At 36.5% G+C, this 19,510-nt stretch overlaps 1 protein-coding gene across 3 annotated transcripts; it reads left to right on the plus strand.

The window, feature by feature from the left end:
* Window positions 1-375: 375 nt before the first annotated feature.
* On the plus strand, window positions 376-18,753 carry LOC137821129 (formin-like protein 20). 3 transcript variants are annotated; one of them, XR_016515543.1, is made up of 17 exons: window positions 376-715; window positions 1,452-2,155; window positions 2,272-2,493; window positions 2,569-4,364; window positions 4,515-4,621; window positions 5,129-5,200; window positions 6,029-6,127; window positions 6,281-6,322; window positions 11,083-11,163; window positions 11,239-11,289; window positions 11,369-11,450; window positions 11,655-11,749; window positions 11,827-11,898; window positions 15,384-15,500; window positions 17,278-17,346; window positions 17,433-17,494; window positions 17,704-18,753. XR_016515543.1 is itself a non-coding variant. In XM_068625574.2 (17 exons), the coding sequence occupies exons 1-17, from the start codon at window positions 643-645 to the stop codon at window positions 17,871-17,873; spliced, it is 3,942 nt and encodes a 1,313-aa protein (XP_068481675.2). In that variant the 5' UTR covers window positions 376-642; the 3' UTR covers window positions 17,874-18,753. The 3 variants fall into 3 exon arrangements, 2 of the variants coding, with proteins under 2 accessions (XP_068481675.2, XP_068481676.2); XM_068625574.2 differs by having other exon boundaries at window positions 4,492-4,621; window positions 17,428-17,494; XM_068625575.2 differs by having other exon boundaries at window positions 4,492-4,621.
* The last annotated feature ends 757 nt before the right edge of the window (window positions 18,754-19,510 follow it).

Here is a 19,510-nt window from a genome sequence, read left to right on the forward strand (position 1 = left end):
AATTTTCTTCATAAGTAAACACAGAGGAAATTCTCCCATGTGGTTAAAGATGTAATTTATGAGAATTGTTTAGCAGTATAAATATTTTAAATTAATCTGTAGAATTTTCGAAATAGTTTCTGTTCAGGGGATTTCTCCATTTCCATATTTTTTTTTACTACTTTATGTGAAAAACATTACACCAGTTTGATAATAATAATAAAAAAAAAGTCTTCGTTGTATCAAATAAATATTTCATGCAAAGAAAAAGTACGTAGATATTATTTGAAAAAAAGAAAGCATTTTTAGCTTAATGAGCTTGTGACATAAAGAGAAGAAGTAGGAACGTATGATGCAGTAGAATTATTATATATATATATATATACAAGCGTGTGTGTGTGCATGGACATAAGCGAAATGGATGAAGATGGTTTTCCGTGAGAAAGACTCAAAGAAGTGATTTGACGTTGATGAATGATACTGTAATGGTGTTGTTGTTGATGATGATGATGATGGATGAGTTTACTTACTATAAAAAAATCCTTCCTTTAATTTAACTATAACTTACCAAAACCAAAAGCAAAGGCGCATGCATGGCCCAGTTCCAACCCAACCAAGTCGAAAGTAACACTTTTTTCATACTCAGAAGTACATTCCATTCCCATGGCTCTCTTCCGAAGGTTCTTTTACCGGAAACCACCAGATCACCTCCTCGAGATCTCCGACAGACTCTATGGTCTCTCTCTCACATTCATTTCCTTTTTCCTTACTTTATCTACTTACTTACACCTTTTTCTTTAACTATGTCTATTTCTATATTTGTTCTTTCTTTTTTGTAATTTGAGTTCTTGGGAATTGAAGCATATCTTTTCTCACTCGTGGCTGAATTTTGACCACGGTTACTGATTTTTTTTTCAAGTGGGTTTATGGTAATGCAGTGACAATGTGGGCTTTCTCTGTTTCTGTTTCTGGGTTTTGTGTTCCATTGAGTTTGGTCTATTCCAGTTGGTCCGTGTTTTTTCAGGGTTGGGTGGGTGTTTGGGTTAGGGGTTATTCAAGGTGTAACAAAAATGCGGAACGAGAGGGTTGGATTTGGAGTAACTGGAATAAAATAGTAATCTTGGTAGTGATTCGTCACTTGAGGATTGTTGGCTGGAAAACCCAGAAAGGAAGGTTGGTTTTGTGTGGAAGATGTGTTTTGAGTGAGACTCTTGTACTCGTCCTCAAGGTTTTATACTGTAGTTGCAGTCACTGTTTAGTCAGAATTCTCGAAAATGTGAAACAGACAAATGTTGTCACCATTGCAGTTGCGTATCGTAAATTGGGTTTGGAGACCCTTTTTTATGACCTTGGTTCTTGTTACTGAGACTATAGTTGTAGTTGTGCCTTGCAATAACAGTTGTTTCTGTTTAGTGTCAGAATGACTTTGTGTGGTGTTTTGGTATTTGTGTAATACTTGACTGTTTATGCAGTTTTTGATTGTTGCTTCTCCAAGAATGTGTTGGAGGAAGAGGAGTACAAGGTTTATATTGGGGGGGTTGTGGCTCAGCTTCAGGATCACTATCCGGATGCTTCTTTCATGGTGTTCAATTTCAGAGAAGGGGATAGGCGCAGTCGAATTTCAGACATAATGTCTCAGTATGAGATGACAGTTATGGAGTACCCTCGGCAATATGAGGGTTGTCCCCTTTTGCCATTGGAGATGATTCACCACTTCCTTCGGTCAAGTGAGAGCTGGTTGTCTTTGGAGGGAAAACAAAACGTGCTTTTGATGCACTGTGAAAGGGGTGGTTGGCCTGTGCTTGCGTTTATGCTAGCTGCTCTTCTGTTGTACAGGAAACAGTACAATGGGGAACACAAGACTCTTGAAATGGTGTACAAGCAAGCACCTAGAGAACTTCTCCACCTTCTATCCCCTTTGAATCCACAACCTTCTCATTTGAGATATCTTCAGTACATTTCCAGGAGGCATTTGGGTTCTCAGTGGCCTCCATCAGAAACACCCTTATATTTGGATTGCATTATTGTGAGGGTCCTTCCACTGTTTGACGGTGGAAAAGGATGCAGACCGCTTGTGCGTGTCTATGGTCCAGACCCTTCAAAACCTTCCAACAGAAGTTCTAAGCTTCTTTCCTCAACTTCAATGGGCCAAAATCAAGTTCGCCACTACTTGCAGGTGACTTAGATTTAAAGTTGTTATTCAGTGAGTTAATTAGACGCAATATCTGTGCTATTTATAATTAATTCCGAATTGATTAGAGAGAATGTCTTCTTAAGAAGTTTTAACCACAGGCAGAATGTAGGCTCGTGAAAATTGACATCCGTTGTCATGTTCAAGGGGATGTGGTTCTTGAGTGCATACATTTAAGTGATGACTTTGTTCGTGAGGAGGTGATGTTCAGAGTCATGTTTCATACTGCGTTTGTAAGGTCAAATATATTGACGCTGAGCCGTGATGAAATTGATATTCAGTGGGATGCAAAGGATCAGTTCCCCAAGGACTTCAAATTTGAGGTGAGTTGTTGTTTTCCTTATGTCAGTTGTTTTCTGAAACAATAGGAGTTGAACAAATAGTTGTATCTGTATCAGGTGCTTTTTTTGGACGCTGATGCTGTTATACCTAATCTAAACACAGAAGATGCAAGTGACACAGAATGTGCTTCACCTGAGGCTGAGGAATTCTATGAAGCAGAAGAGATCTTCAGCAATGTAATTGATGCTATGGAAGGTAAGGGAGATTACGATTTTCCAATGGTTTATGACAGTGTAGTAGATGAGGGAAGTCATAAAGAGGTCTGGAAAGAGTATTCAGATCCTCGTACTTTTCTGGATTCCCTGTTAGATGATGGGATTCACCAACAGGTTGATGATGCGAGGTACAAGCTTGACAAGAGGGTGGTTTTAGATACTCATGCTGTCAAAGATATTGGAGTGGATTATGGGATAACTTTTATGACAAAGGGAGTCACTGTGAATGCTCATGATAAATTGGCAGTTATGCAAAACAAATATGATGAAGATAACAATGAAACAGAAGAAGGGTTGCAGCTGCTTCATATTTCTAGACCAAAATCGGATAAATTACTTCCTACAAACTCAAAGCCCATGGGCGATTCAGTTGTAGCAAACCAAAAGACTAAACACCAAGAACCACATGGTTTTCAGGCAAATCATGCAAAACTCAATGCAACAACTAGGTCGGTTCCTTCTAGTAAGGATTCTTTTCAAGATTCCATGCATGTCTCATATCCACCATCAAGGAACAATAGTTCACCACTTACATTGTCACATGTTACCTCTGAAAAGGACGAAACCATTGATGGCAAAGGAAAATCTACTTCTAGTTCTCATGTCTCTGAAGCAATTGTTTTTATGGACACGATAAATGATTTGAAAAGCTGTGATGGTGATAACTCAAAATCTTCAGACACTGTAACAGAAATAGGCTCAAACTCTCCACTATCATCATTGCTGTCAGTCAAAGAGACATATCTTCAGTTAGCTAATCAAGCACCACAACAGAGCTATGATCAAATGTTACAACTTCCTCCACCTCCACCTCCTCCTCCTCCTCCAATTTTTGGGCAAAATAGAGGGAGCTTTATGACTCCTGCCCATTGGAAATCTGTTGGACAAAATAATGGGGCTTTACCTCCTTCTCCCCCTACTCCTCCCACTGCAAATGGTGTAATTACATCTAAAGTTTCACTACCACCACCACCACCACCTCCTCCTCCTCCCCCTCCTTTGCAGTCTACAAATGGAGCTCCATTCCCTTCTCCCTCAATGTCTCCAACAAAGTTTAAAGCTCCTCCTCCTGCACCACCACCACCACATTATCCTCCACCTCCTTTAAGTAAATCTACACCACTTCCTCCTCCTCCTTCCAGTAATGCTCCACCAGCACCACCACCTCCTCCTCCTTTAAGTACTGCTCCACCACCACCACCTCCTCCTCCTTCTCTATCCAGAGCTTCACCTCCACCACCACTTCTTCCACCATCAAGTGGAGCACCACCTCCACCACCATCTTCTTCACTGTCCAGAGCTCCACCTCCCCCACCTCCACCAAATCGTGGACCACCACCAACAACAATGCCTGGAGGCACAACTCCTCCACCACCTCCAGGTGGTCGAGGCCCACCTCCTACTGGAATGCGGGCTCCTCTTTCTCATTCTCCTCATGGACCTCTAGGTGGTGCTCATTTTCCTTCACCAATTGGAACTGATACAAGAGGGAGAGGCCGAGGACTTGGACGTCCTACAGGGGCTGGTGCCATGGCAACTCGGAAATCCTCCTTAAAGCCTCTGCATTGGAGTAAGGTAACAAGGGCATTGCAAGGAAGTTTATGGGATGAACTACAAAGACGTGGAGAACTTCAAATGTAATTTAACTTGCTTATTAACGAAAGATTTTTTTTGATTCATTTCAATTCTCTAAAATTATACACTTAATTACTGCCTGCTTTCAATCCTTCATGTTTTAATGATTGCTTTTACATTCTATCTTAGAACACAAGAGTTTGACGTTTCAGAGATAGAGAAGCTTTTTTCTGCAAATGTTGCAAAACCTGCTGATTCAGATGGTAAATCTGGTGGGCGGCGCAAATCCGTTGGATCCAAAACTGACAAAATCCAATTGGTATTCTTCTATATGAATGTTCTTGATTTTTTTTTTTTGAAATAAACCTTGTCTAAGTTAGTCTTTCCTTTGTACTTCACAACAAAGGTTGCTGATGTTCATGGATTCATTAAATTAAATTTGGAATTTAGTTCCATTGTTTTGTATGCTCAGTAATTTGTTCACAAAGAAGTCGTTTTCATTCTGGTCTGACTTTGAGTCATTAGGTAATTGCTCCTTACCTGTGAAGGAAACAAATACATACTTTACTATAGTTTTGTTATGTCAGGAAAAATATCAAACATACCTTGGTGCATAAAGTATTATGAATGGATGACTATCTTCGCAATATTACTGTAATGTTGTTATCATTGTCTATCCATTTTCTGGAAATTCAAATTCAAAATACTGCACAAGTGCAGTGTGCATTCTTTGGCTGTTAAATGATTTATTCAAAATCATTGGTATAATGTTCATTTAGTATTTTCCTAGTATCTTACTAATAAGTTATTCTGTGATTAATTGTAGATTGACCTAAGGAGGGCCAATAATACTGAAATTATGCTCACAAAGGTTAAGATGCCTCTTCCTGATATGATGGTAAGTTGATAGTCTGAAATTTCTAAATTCATGCGAGCAATTTTAAAGTGTAATTATGGAAGCTAAGATTTTACATTAAAGCATATCATAGTGAACATTGGTATTCTTTTTTCATGAAACATAAAATATAATTTTTTGAATGCAAGTTCAGCAAGACACGTGGCAGCTTTGTGCATGAAATTGATAAATGCTTCTAGTGTTATTGATGATTATAAAAGCTCTTTCTCAAACTCAAGAAAATATTACTATATCTATCCTAAAGACTGACCATGTCTTGTGGTACAGAATGTTGGACAATAAAGTGTCAAAAAAATTGTAAGCCAACTCTTGTAGAGATGAGAATCTTGTAGTGGATGAGAGAAGAGGACAAACAAGAAAAGATAAGATGATGACTGAATTTGCTAGAGATAAAGTAGAGCAGCACTTGATCATAAGGAAAAGATTATAGAATCTCACATAATTGGAGCCCTAAGAAGAGTGATTAAATGGAGGATAACCCAATAAATAAAGGTAAAGACAGAGAAAATCTTAAGAGAAGTCATTAAAAAAGACTTAGATGTTTGATGTCTTTTGATCCATGGAGGAGACCTCACCTAGTGGGAAATTTCTTTTGTTGTAGTTGTTATAGTTGCATTTGAATTAAGATAATTCTTAAAGTATTTTTTGATGTTTGTGTAGTTATTGGTTAAGACTAACAGCTTTTGATAATAAATGTTCTTTGGAACAGTTTCCTGCCTTATCATATATCTGCAAAAAAGTATCAAACTAAATCTCTTGACTGTAACTTATTCAATTTACTGTGTGTAACATGACGAAATTCATACCCAGGCTGCAGTACTGGCTATGGATGATTCAGTGCTAGATGTTGATCAGGTGGAAAATCTCATTAAATTTTGTCCAACCAAAGAGGAGATAGAGCTTTTAAAGGTGAAGCTTAAAAAATTTATACGTGGTTCTTGAATCCTGATTGACAATTAAGAGGTTTTCATTTCTAGAAAATTCTCTTACTATGAGTTGCTACCTTTTATTATAATGTTCTTGCTTTTCTAATTTTCATTCATCTTGGTTATGACTAAATAGGGATACACCGGTGATAAGGAGAATTTGGGGAAGTGTGAAAAGGTTTGTGAATGATTTATTTTAGCCATAATATTATATAGTACTTGAGAAAAGTATAATGTGAGCTCGGAAAATCATGCGGGATTTCTATTTTGGCATATCCATACCTGATATTTGTGTTGGTGTCTTCAAGTTTGCTTGACGCAGATAGACTGGTTTTATCTTAAGCAAAGGTTGCTGTAAAAATAGCCAATATTATTGATGATGTTCTCCAGGGAAACGTTCCCACAGAGATGAAAGAACAAGAGTCAGAAGTACAAAGAAAGAAAAAAGAGTACAATATCAATAGGATTTCGAGATCCTAGTCTCTCCCAACCAATATCTCCACTGATCCCATCCCATTGCCCCCACTTTCCTTCTATTTCTCTATGTATTAATTACATAGGTTCTTAGCTATAGGTTCCAGCCTAATTGTACTATTGGGCTTCCTCCTACTATAGGTCCACTTAATGGGAGGTCTATGACTAACAATGCCTCCCCCCTTCCAACAGTTTCACCTTGTCCTCGAGGTGAAAATTGAAAACTGCTCTTCAATTACATCTGCTCATTACCACGTGGCTTCAAAGTTTGGAAGATCTTGCAATGAATCAATTCTTCTGCTGTTCCAGAGGCACTGTTTATGGCTTCCACCACTGATGCTGGTTGAACTTGTAGCTCCAGGTCTACTGCTAACTTGCTAGGCAGTGGTTGTGGAGTAACTGAATGAACTAATGCTTTCTTCAAGAGAGATACATGAAAGACTGGATGGATCTTGCTATCCGGGGTTAGTTTTAACTGGTATGCCACTGGCCCCAATATCTTCACCACCTGATAAGGACCATAAAACGTTGGATTCAATTCATTCTTCTTTTTAGCTAATGATTCAACTTGTTGGCTGTAATTTAAGATAAACCCAATCACCAGCTGTATAGTTCATGTCTCTTGTTGGAGATCTCACATCAAATAGAGATAAGGACATGTCATAGTATATAAGTAAATGCAAACCTCACCTTAGGAGTTGGTTTTATAAGGTTTAGTTAGGCTTAAAGTCCACTTCTTAGTATCTTTTCTCTTCTTATTAGCACAGCTCAATAACTTAGGCCACTGTCTTGGCTTAGACCCAGTCAAACATCGCAAATATGTCTTGAGGCACCTATTAACAACCTCAGTTTGGTCATCAGACTGTGGGTGATAGGTAGAACTAAGTTTGAGTTTCATACCGGCCACACTGAATAATTCTGTCGCTGTGAAAAGATGACTAATGGAAATGAAGTGAGCATATTTAGTAAGTGTCACTACAACCATTAGTGGTTGGAGAAGACCTGCTGGGGGGATAATGTTTTTTTTTTTTGATCAGCAAAGAATGAAATTAAATTAAGAGGGATACAAAAGGGGTATCCCAACCCTTTTACATAAACCAAATCACATTAAGAATCTCCAAGAATAAAGAGATGAACAAACACCCCAAAGCAATAGATAGATAATATTTGCTGCATAAGCTAGACATCCTATTCCAGCTAGCACCGTGCTCGTATTGGAATGTTATAAACACTGCAAACTGCAGCTACAAAACCATCAAAATACACCAAAATATTGGTTATCTCCACCACCTCATTGACATTCCTTCTACCCAGCTTGCATTGGCACGATTGTAGCACTTGTCACAGAATTAATCACTTCAATGCAGCAACTTCCATACACTCCTTTTTGGACTTTGGCTTCCCCCTGTTTGCTCCTTTTAAGCTCACTTTTATCAGAAACCAACTTCCTACTTGCCAAGGTCCATCTCGCACTTAGATTGGTTGGAGTTTACAACTTCGACTTACATCCGCCAACATGTCTAAATCCCCACCCCAACCTCTACTGCTACCATCCACATGTGAGACCACTAGTTGAACAACAAACACACTTAGGGATTTCCACAACAACCAAAATACCACATAAAAAACATAGTTTTTGTTTCCTGCAAAAAGAACCCTGAACCAGCATACACCCTGCTTCTATTGGTCTGTTATAAGACACATCAAAACAGAATCCTCCATCATGTCCTTAACATTCCTTTTGACTATAATGTTTGATACTTATTTTGTTGACAGACTTCATGAGTAGCTACAAACTGTTGAATGTCTTTCCTCATGCCTTCCCAATACACTAAGGCGGATGTCCTTTTATAGGGTTCTGAAATACCAGAGTGACTTTCTATTGCAGAATTTTAAAATTTCTTTAATAATAGAAGAATTTTCTTAGATCTTCTTGGTAATACTAATATTGCTTAGTTAGTACATCAATTCTGTTTTGAAAGAGAACCCCAGGTGGGTAGTGGAATCTTATCAAATATTGGATAGTAGTCTTCAATTTACTATGTGATTGTGCTTCTTCCCATTCTTCTAACTCTGAAAATTGAACTACTGATAAGGCTACATAAGCCATTCGCCTTGATATCGCATCTGCAGTCATATTTTCGCGCTCAGATTTATACCTGATTTCTATGTCCAGACCCATTGGCTTAGAAGTCCATTTAAATTGGTCTTCACCCAGTACCCTTTGATCAGTAAAAAATATGAGGCTTCTTCGGTCTGTATGAATGATGAAATGCCTTCTCATCAATTAACATATCCACTTCTGTACTACCATGACAATGGCCATAAGTTCTCTCTCATAAACTGACTTCCTGCTAGCTCTTTCCGATAATGCTTGGCTGAGAAAAGCTACCAATCTTCAATCTTGTAACAGGACTGCACCCAAATCTTTACTAGAAGCATTTGTTTCATCAATGAATGTTTGAAAAGTCTGGAACTGTTAAGATGAGTAACTCTGCCATTGTTTTCTTGAGTGAATCAAATGCAACTTGAGCTTGTTGCTGCCAATAAATACTGTCCTTCTTCAGCAACTGAGAGGGTTTGCAATTTTCCCATAATCTTTTACATAGCTTCTAGAATTCCCCGTGAGGCCTAGAAATCCTCTCAAAGCTTTAATGTCCTTAGGCACCGGCCAAATAATCATGATTTTTAACTTTCTCGGGTCTGCTGCTACCCCTTGACCAGATATGACATGCCCAAGATATTCTATTCGCTCCTGCCTGAAAGTGCACTTCTTTTTATTGACAAACAATTGATGAATAGTTTGCAAATGGATATTATGTTCCTCTGTGATCTTACTAGAAACTAGTATATCATCAAAGAAAGCTAAGTCCATTTCCTTAAATATGGCCTTAACTTAACACCTCATTCATTAATGGTTGGAAAGTAGAAGGTGCATTTGTGAGACATTACCACAAGCTCATAATGTCCCTCATGAGTCCTAAAAGCAGTTTTAGGAGTGTTATTTCCCTTCATCCTGTTTTGGTGGTACCCAAATTTCATATCTAACTTAGAAAATATAGCAGCACCCCAAGTCATCCAACAACTCATCAATAACAATGTAGGGAATTTATCCGGTATAGTTATTTTATTCAATGACCTGTAATCAACACCAAACCGCCACCCTCCATCTTTTTTCTTAACCAAAATAATTCGGCTTGAATAGGAACTCAGACTTAATAACTCTAGATCTCAACATTATCACCAAATACACTATATTTTTTATTTTTTTGGCAGTGGAGGGGGATACCTCTAGGCTCTAATATTTGGTACTTCAGCCTCTTCTTTCAATACAGTGGCATCATCATGTATTCTAAATGGGGGTAAGTCTGAAGGTTCTTGAAAAACTACTGAAAATTCATTCAATATCCCTGCAGCCCACTCAAATACAATTGTTGAAGGGTCTATCTCACCCAACAATGCTTGATTACTGACTTAAAGGAGACAGATGTTTTAGACATGGCTGTTAGTTATGACTGAAGTACAAAAGGAGAATCCAAATAAAATAAAAAGACTAGTCCATTAGGTGGGAAAGCCTCAAGGCTTAAGCACTACATCAAGTAGCTCATCCTACTCAATGTTGAAATCCTAACATGCCACCCGTTTTAAGGCCAAGGTTCATGACGACTTCACTCTATCCATACTGACCCAGTGATAGCCCTCTTCTCATTGAGATGACTTCATTCATCTATCATCTTACTTAGTGGTAGTCATTTTCTCCTTAAGACGACTTCATTTATCAATATTCCGTCTGTAGCCCTTTCCTTAACTCAATTCTCAATGATAACACCAATTGTTAGGACTTAAGCACAAGGGAGAGTCAAACCTAAAAGACTACTCCATTAGGTGGGAGGGAGAGCCTTAAAGCTTAAGTATCACATCATGTAGCTCATCCTACTAAATGTGAGATTCCTAATAGAAGCATGATTGGGAAGTCTTGAAAGTACAGCTTTCCTAGTGTAGTAATATAATGACAGGATAAGCTACTTATATTCCGATTTGATTGGAGGAAAATTAAAAGTAATAAAGATGAAACTATCTGGTGCTGTTTGTAATTTGTTTGGAAGTTCTTATATTAAAATTTAGAAGTAAGGTGAAAAGTGAAGAAACTGAGTACCCAAACTATCATAACAAGAGAAGCAGGTTTATTTTAAGGAAACAATTGATGGAATGCGAATTTATGAAAATAAATAATGGCAGAACACTGCTCATAAATAGTCACCCCTACTCTGAGGTTTGTGACATTCTTTGGGTTATGGGTGCAAACCCTGTATTTTATCTTCTTAAGTCTGTGGCACCACATAGTGGGCACATTCCTCTACTGTTGAGACATGGATTATAAACAAATACTTTTGTCTTTGTTAATTCAACAACCTGTGTATGTGTAATTATATTCTCTTATACATTGGTTATGTTATATTTCAGTATTTCTTGGAGCTGATGAAAGTGCCAAGAGTGGAGTCAAAACTTAGAGTATTCTCTTTCAAAATTCAGTTTGGGACTCAGGTTTGCTGTTCTCTGCAATGATTTTCTGGTTTTGTTGTGGATTTGGTTTCTTGAGTATCTCATTTCAATCTGCAGATTACAGAGTTTAAGAAGAGCTTACACACAGTAAACTCTGCTTGTGAAGAGGTAATTTGCTTATGAATCTAATTGACGAAAGTGGCTTGTATTTTTTAAAACCATGTGCTTTTTTTTATCTTGGCCTTAGGTTCGAAACTCATTCAAACTAAAGGAGATCATGAAGAAAATTCTTTATTTGGGTAATACATTGAACCAAGGAACAGCAAGGGGTATGTCTTCTTTTAGTAACAGAAATGTTTTTATTATCATTCTCTTCTCTTCTGATTAGGGGAAATATATATGGCGTACTTCTCTGTATTTTTAAAATTAGATAATAATTGGTCCTTAATATAATATGTTACTAAATAATTTTTATTTGTTTTTTTATATCTGTTATCATAGAACTTGAGTGTGAGTTTTTCAACTTTGTACAGGATCTGCTGTTGGATTCAAGTTAGATAGTCTCTTAAAACTAACCGACACTCGTGCTTCAAATAGTAAAATGACACTCATGCATTTTCTTTGCAAGGTAATTGTCTCACTTGATTTAGATGAAGATATTATTTTGGTGGTTTAACTTTCTGTTTTCTTCTATTTGAATTCCAGGTCCTAGCTGAAAGGTTTCCTGGACTCCTTGATTTTCACCTTGACCTTGTTAGCTTGGAAGCAGCCACTAAGGTCACAATTTAGTTTTTGGTTATTTATTTACAGAAGAACAAAGCTTTGCCTTACCTTGTTACCCTGATTTCTTGGTCCAATTTCACTAAAAAAACACATTCCTTCCTTTTTCAATTACTTTTTGCAATGCACCCTCTTGAAATATGGGTGTAAATACTGCAGATTGACTGTACGGTAAATATAGAATGATTGGATGATAAATCTATATTTGTTTGTAAGAAATACTAAAATTAGGGAATTGGGATGAAGAATTTATTTGGTAGATTTGCTCCAGATTTAAAGTCTTTATATCTGGAGATTTATTTCCTTTATTTAAGGAGATTTATTACACATTTTTTTCACTTGGTATTAGATTTCTAGCCCTTGTCTCTGTTTTTACCACTTATGACCTTCATTGTCATTTTATCTTCAAGAGGGTGCAACCTTAATTGTTGCACTTATTGTAACAGCCTTTATTGTTGTTTTCTTTTCTTTGTAAATCACCTATTAGACAGCCAGTTGCTGATTTGCATTGGAAATGTCTGATCCAAAATCAATAGAGGTAGGATTCAATATTGAGGAGATAAAAAGACTGAAAAACCTAATGGGAACACTTGAGAATCCTAAAAAATATTTCCCTCACTTCAAGATCCCAAATGGCCTCATTCCTAGAATATTTGGGTGCGACACTTTTGTACATATCCACAATCCAAATAAAGACAAACTTGATCCCAGGTTGCTAGATTTATTGGTTATTCAGCAACTCAAAAAGGTTACTAGTGTTATAGGCTTATAGCCCTTCATCTAAAAATTGGTATATCTCCATTGATGTCACCTTTGAAATTAAATCTTTTTTTCTCCAAGGCTGGCGGCTCCTAAGTTCTTTTATAAAATTGCGATGACCACCTTGAACCCTTTCTTTTGTCGTATGCTCCAACTAAAGCCTCCAAGAATGAACTTACAGTTAAGATAATTAATTTTGGGGCAGAATTAGAAACTGAAACTAATAATATCATCGAGGCTACTAAACTACAATCAGAAAACACTGGAATAGTTAGAGATTCAGCCCCAAGAGTTAGTACCTATGATTTTCCAAGATTCAGCAATGTCTTAAGAAGGAAGCGTACTCCAGAAATTTGGCAAGTCCATGAATCCAATCCAAGTTCTGAACATAAAACTACTGACAAGGTTGAACCAGAAACTGAAACACTCTCAACTCTCCAAATGACCTTGATCTTACCAATAACCATAAGAAAAGGTACTAGAAACTGCACAGAACAACCTCTCTATCCTTTATCAAATTATGTTTCTCTGGATAGATTATCGACTAACCATAAAAGTTTCATTGTTAGTTTGAATTCTGTTGTTGTTCCTAACTTTGTTACTAAAGTTTTGACAAAGAAAAAATGGAAAGATGCCATGAAAGTGAAGATGGATTCATTGGAAAAGAACAATACTTGGGAATTTGTTGACAAAACCCAAAGAAAAGAATATTGTTGAGTGCAAATGGATATTAACAATAAAATATAAGGTTGACGGGTATATTGGAAGGTACAAAGCGAGGTTGGTTGCAAAGGATATACTCAAGCTTACGAAATAGACTACCAAGAAACTTTTGCACCAGTTGTTAAGATGAATACTGTAAGGATTCTTTTGTCCTTAGTTGCCCACTTTGTTTGGAAATTTCTACAATATGATGTTAAAAATTCCTTTCTCTATTGAGACCTAGAAGAATAAAACTACATGAATATTCCACCCAGGTTTGAAGGAGAAAAAAAATTTGCAAATTGCGAAAGGCTCTTTATGGACTGAAACAATCCCCTAGAACTTGGTTTGGAAGATGCACAAAAGTTATGGAGGGATTTGGATACAAACAAAGTCAAGGGGATCACACTTTGTTTACTAAACATTCATGTGGAAATAGGCGGTAACAATACTTCCAGTTTATGTTGATGATATTATAGTGAATGGAAATAATGAAAAAGAGAAGGAAGAATTGAAACAGAGACTAGTCCCGGAATTTGAACTAAAAGAGATGAGAGTAAAGTATTTTTTAGGGATTGAAGTAGCCTACTCTAACCAGAGAATTTTTATATCTCAGCAAAAATGTATAACTAATTTGCTGGCAGAAAGTGGGAAAATTGGGTGCAAACCAATATCAACTCCAATGGATCCTAATCACAAGTTGTGTAAGGTTGAAGAGGGATCAACGGTAGACAAAAAGATGTATCAGACGCTGGTTGGAAAATTAATATATTTGGCTCACACACGGCCAGACATTGCTCATTCAGTGAGTGTCATCAATCAATTTATGCATGAACCAAAGGAATCTCATCTTCAAGCTGTTTATAGAATTCTACATTACTTGAAGGACAACCCTAGAAAAAGAAATACTGTTCAAAAGAAATGGAAAACTAACTCTTGAAGACCCTACACTGATGCAGATTATGCAGGTTCCCTTGTTGATAGAAGATCAACAATTGGATATTGTACTTTCCTAGGTGGGGGACTTGGTGACATGGAGAGGCAAAAAATCAGAATGTGGTGGCAAGATCATCCGCTGAATCATAATTTAGGCCCATTATCTTAGATGACACTTCATTAAGAAAAAATTAGAAGAAAGTTTAGTATGCATGTCATACATTCCGTCCAAGTAAGAGGTGGCTGACAAAAGGACTCACCTTAGACTTCCATAATATCGTAACTAAGTTGGGAATGGAGAACATTTATTCATCAGCTTGAGAGGGGGTGTTGAAATATAGGTGTAAATATTGCACATCTACGGTACAATAAATATAGATTGATTGCATATTGTTAGTAAGAAATCCCTAAAATTAAGAGATTGACAGTAGGAGTTTATTTGATAGATTTGCTCCAGACTTAGAATCTTTATGTCTGGAGATTTATTTCCTTTCATTAGGATTTTTTTCCTTTAAACACCAATGTATTGCTTCTTTTATATATCAAAACTATACATTTTTCACTCACCTACATAATTTTAAATGCACGAGCATACCATGTGTGTACTACATGGGAAATGAGTCAATCCATTACGTAACTTGTTTAAAGTTTCAATCATGGTCAAAGCAACTCTACGACTAGGAGACAAAAACCACCACCTTTGGCGGTCATTTTTTCTTCTCTTTTTTTTCAAACATTCACATTGGACTTTGCAAAAGCCATGTTAAATCCAAAGTGCTTTACTTCCGACAGGAAATTATGGGAGAAATGCAATTGGACTCAAAAATTCGGCTGGAAAATACTTACCTAAATGTAAAAGTCCTAAATTACCATCCTTCAAATTTGGACCTTTGATAAATATCCACTGTAATTTCAATTTGGAAATTAATCCCTTTAAACTTTGTGAAGAAAATAGCCCCTCAGGCAAAAGTATGCAAATTTAGAAACCATGGATGAAATTGCATAAAGATATTTGTACAGGCTAACTGTTTGTATTAGTTAACGTGATTTCAATGAATAGTGATCATAAATTCATGATCTTGCAGATACAATTGAAGTCTTTAGCAGAAGAAATGCAAGCAATCATCAGGGGATTAGAAAAGGTTAAACAGGAGCTTGCTGCATCTGAAAACGATGGCCCCGTGACTGAAGTTTTTCGTAAGGTGCTTAGTATTCTTGATTCTTCATTAAATCATTTAAAGATCACAATTCAATGCCAAGAAAGTTATGTGTCTAAACTTAAATTATGATACTGGTTTCCTGCATCATGAAGGTAGTTGAGATTGTAAATTTACTATTTTTTTAATCTTCAGTTAATTCAATTTTACAGTCAATCCCAAGGAATTCTACTTGTAGTGTGTGGATTAAGGCTCCAGCAATTTTTTCCATAAATTTTGTTTGTTCATTGTATTTATTTGGGTGCAGTTTTGGTCTCAGTCTTTGCTTAATACAATTTGATATATAGTGGCCAACACAATTCTTATTTTAGAACACATAGAAGTAAGGTCTAATCTAAAATATAACGTATGTTATCAACTCTTGAGTATAAACGCTGATAATTATGGTTCCAAGAACCACTCCACAATTGGCAAGTAAACCTAGAGAAGTAGATATTTTATTATAAGAAAGAGAGGAGTAAGGATCAAATTCTGCACTACTTGGACCTCAACTCTTTGAAACCATGTCATGAGCCAGTATTGTTCTATGCCACTGCTGACTTACACAAGTAAACAAAGCATTTCTAGGCTATTTGCTAATCTTACGAGATTAAGCACGAGTACACACCGTCTCTCCAAACTAAGTACACAAGGTCTCTTTAGACTATACAATAGTAAACTTGTTCTTACAAGGAAGATTCTCACTAGACAGGATAATACAAATATACATTCCTTGCTTCTAGAGTCTTAACTTCATAAAGTGAAGGATTCACAAATATGCACAAGTGGTCTTTATAAGATGCACTATAAAAACTAAGCACTTAGAAGTTATGATTTTTTTTTTCTTTGCATTCAGAGTCACGTAAGACGTGAATACTTGTTTTTCATCATCTGTTCTGCATGGCGTTGCTTCTTTTTATAGACGTTCTAAAAGGACCTTTATGACTTGCGTTTTTTTGCTTGTATGTGTTTGACTTTATACTAATAACTCCCACTGTTACGCTTGATGTGCATGGCCAAAGACAATCTTTTTCTCTATAGCTACATCTACTCTTTTGATAGCACCAAAATGAGCATACAGAATATTCTTAGTCAAGAGTGCGTCAAATTTCTTTTAGATTAGACAATCTTGAATTTTAACAAAAGCGTCCAATGAAGTCCACATATGTATGTCATTTATTGAATTCAAAGGTGTCTTGATCCAATAACTTCCGTCCAATGCTTCTTTAGACGCTTGTCCAACACTTTTTAGAGACTTTGTTTGATTTTCTAATGTTGAGTCCAGAGCTTTAGTATGACTTGTTTCTATCTTCCTTGCATCTGATGTTCCTTTAAACTTGGTTTATCATGTTGATCTATCATCTTGTGATATTTGATTTTGATCTTTTGTATGAGACTAACTCTTCTTCAGAGTTTATCTAAGACCTACGTCTAGCCATACAGTTTTATGAATTTGAGTTATGTCCAACACACCAAGTAACTTTGTTAGACAACCAAAACATGATATTATTTATTATTATTGGGTGTCTTAAGATTTAGACTTGTGTTTGATCTTTAGTAATACAACTATGCGTTAACAACAGGCAGTAAAGTGTTCTCTTGTATTCTGCTGTTTCTTTCAGATCAGTTAGTTAGATTGCTTAATATACTTCTTGTGCTCGGTTACTCTTCAACAATTACGAAATTCATGTTCACATAAATTCTAAGATGTCTTTCTCTTCTCTCTCAATCTTTAATATCTAATGTGTATTTTCAATTCATTTGACTCACTTTTTTAATTCAGACATCGAAGGAATTCATTGCTGTTGCAGGGTCAGAGGTGGCATCTGTAACAAACCTATATTCTGTGGTGGTAATATACTTAGCCACCTTTTTGGTTGATTATATATATATGTATAAGGGATCATACAGATTGTGCGATTTTTGTGGACAGGGTAGAAATGCAGATGCACTTGCCCTATATTTCGGTGAGGATCCTGCACGTTGTCCTTTCGAGCAAGGTTGGTTTAGCATTAATACTTTATTCTTGTTGATGGTAGGACAAAAAAGCAGAGGATGAGAGAGGAGAGTAGACAAGGAAATGAGGATAGACTGTAGTTTCATCATTATTGCATGTTAATGGTTTGTTTGGCAAAAAGAAGTGACATGTTTTGTCATCTATTTTATAATGCCGAAGCCAACTTGTTATTGTTGTTTTTTTTGTTTGCAGTTACTGCAACTCTCTTGAATTTCACAAGGTTGTTTCTGAAGGCACATGAAGAGAATTGCAAACAAACAGTGTTAGAGAAAAAGAAAGCTGATAAAGAGGCTGAAATGGAGAAGGCTAAAGGCATTAACTTCATAAGGAAGAGTGGAAAAGATGAAGAAGAAGAATGTTGAGAAGGAGATTGAAGTGTAGAAGGCTAAGGGTATTAACTTGAGGAGAAAGAGGGCAAAGATAGTTGAAGACTGGGTTGTCTGCTCCTTTGCACCAACGTCATTCTCAAGCCAAAGGGCAGTGATCTATCTGTGGGTACTAAGGGGACTGCTTCCGATATCTCGAGTTAAGTAGCCCACTTGTGAGATCTTGGTATGACAATTAGCCTTTCAAGGTGATCTAATGAAGTGAAATGGCACATTCTTTCCATCTATGAACATACAAAAAGTCTTGGGACTGGATTCATTGATGACATGTTGAATCAAATTTTTGTTGATCTTTCACAGAAGAATACTTGGGAAAGGCCAATCTAGACCCAGCATGAATGCTTCTCATGATCACTCGAGAATCATCGGCATCCAGTGATTGCTGGATGCCGTGCTTCTATTACAGTAGAGCTGGCTTTTATCACTCATTTGGCATTTGTCCATCACCAAAGCCTATGTTGTACCATGAAACCTTGTACAAAGTTTGAAGCCTCTTCTCTAAGATTCCATTCTTCTCATGTAAAATAGAAAGTAGTTTCCCTTATTCCTTTTAATAGAGATTTTAGTGCGACACCCGAAGAGCATGTTGTAAGTTGTCAGGTTAAGAAAAGAATAAGAAATCAGGTCTCTCTACTGTAATTGTATTACAAGGCTGAGATAGAAATCCTAGTTTCAGTCATCTTATGTAATGCAATACATATGAGTGAAAAAACTTCTTATGTAATGCACACATTTGATAGTAGAAAGATACTTTTCAAATGCACTGATAGGATAGCTATTTAATGGTCTTGCCTAGGAAAGTACCTCATTGATACTATCAATATTTGCATCTGCTAGAGACATTTTCTATTTGTAACGCCATTTTGTCATACACTAAGATTTCATTTGGTGTGAACATCCAGAATCTTTTACTTCAGATATAGCAAAATAAAATTTGCTAAAAAAACTTGATTGTTGGTCAAAATCCCCTTGCAAATTAAATCTAACATTTTAATAACTAATCCAGAAAAAAAAACTTTAGTTATAACTTTTTAATTCTCACTTTCCAATATATGCAAACCAAAACATGAAACAAGTTCTGCTTCCACCCTCTAGAATGACCAATCCAAGGTTGTTTCTTCCTCCACTTCCATACTTCCATATTTTTGTCCTGCACCATCGTAAATATACAAATTCTCACTTTGTCTTTCGTGAATTGCACAATCTAGAAGTTATTTATAACTTTCAGATGTCAAAAATACTTCCGGATTGTATAATCTAAAAAGGGTAAAATAGAATTTTCATATTTATGATGGTATAGGATGAAATATATGGAGGTGGAGGAACTAATGCCCCTAATTCAAATAAAATTAGAATCACGTTCCCATGCCTCTCAAGGTTTGGCCCATTAGATGAATTGACGGTTCCTGATTTTGGTATAGAAAATTACCCCAGCATTTGCATTTCCTCTGTTTCTCAACATTGTTGCCACGAACAACTGTTGAACAAGTTGGAAATATCTACAAGTTTGGTTTTAAAGCACTAAATTCCAGTTGAACTTTATAGAAGCAATTCAGTTTTTTTCTGTAATTAAATGTAGGTTCTGTGGTTTGGTGTCCACATATCATGATTGG

This window comes from Phaseolus vulgaris, chromosome 9 (genome assembly GCF_051622355.1).
Source record: "Phaseolus vulgaris cultivar YP4 chromosome 9, ASM5162235v1, whole genome shotgun sequence".
In the NCBI taxonomy this organism is placed as follows: domain Eukaryota; kingdom Viridiplantae; phylum Streptophyta; class Magnoliopsida; order Fabales; family Fabaceae; genus Phaseolus; species Phaseolus vulgaris.

Coding starts and splice junctions, on each gene's coding strand:
- LOC137821129 (XM_068625574.2), top strand. CDS start 643: ATGGCTCTCTTCCGAAGGTTCTTTTACCGGAAACCACCAGATCACCTC. Junction 5,201..6,028: donor TGCCTCTTCCTGATATGATG/GTAAGTTGATAG, acceptor ATTCATACCCAG/GCTGCAGTACTGGCTATGGA. Junction 11,899..15,383: donor GCTTGGAAGCAGCCACTAAG/GTCACAATTTAG, acceptor ATGATCTTGCAG/ATACAATTGAAGTCTTTAGC.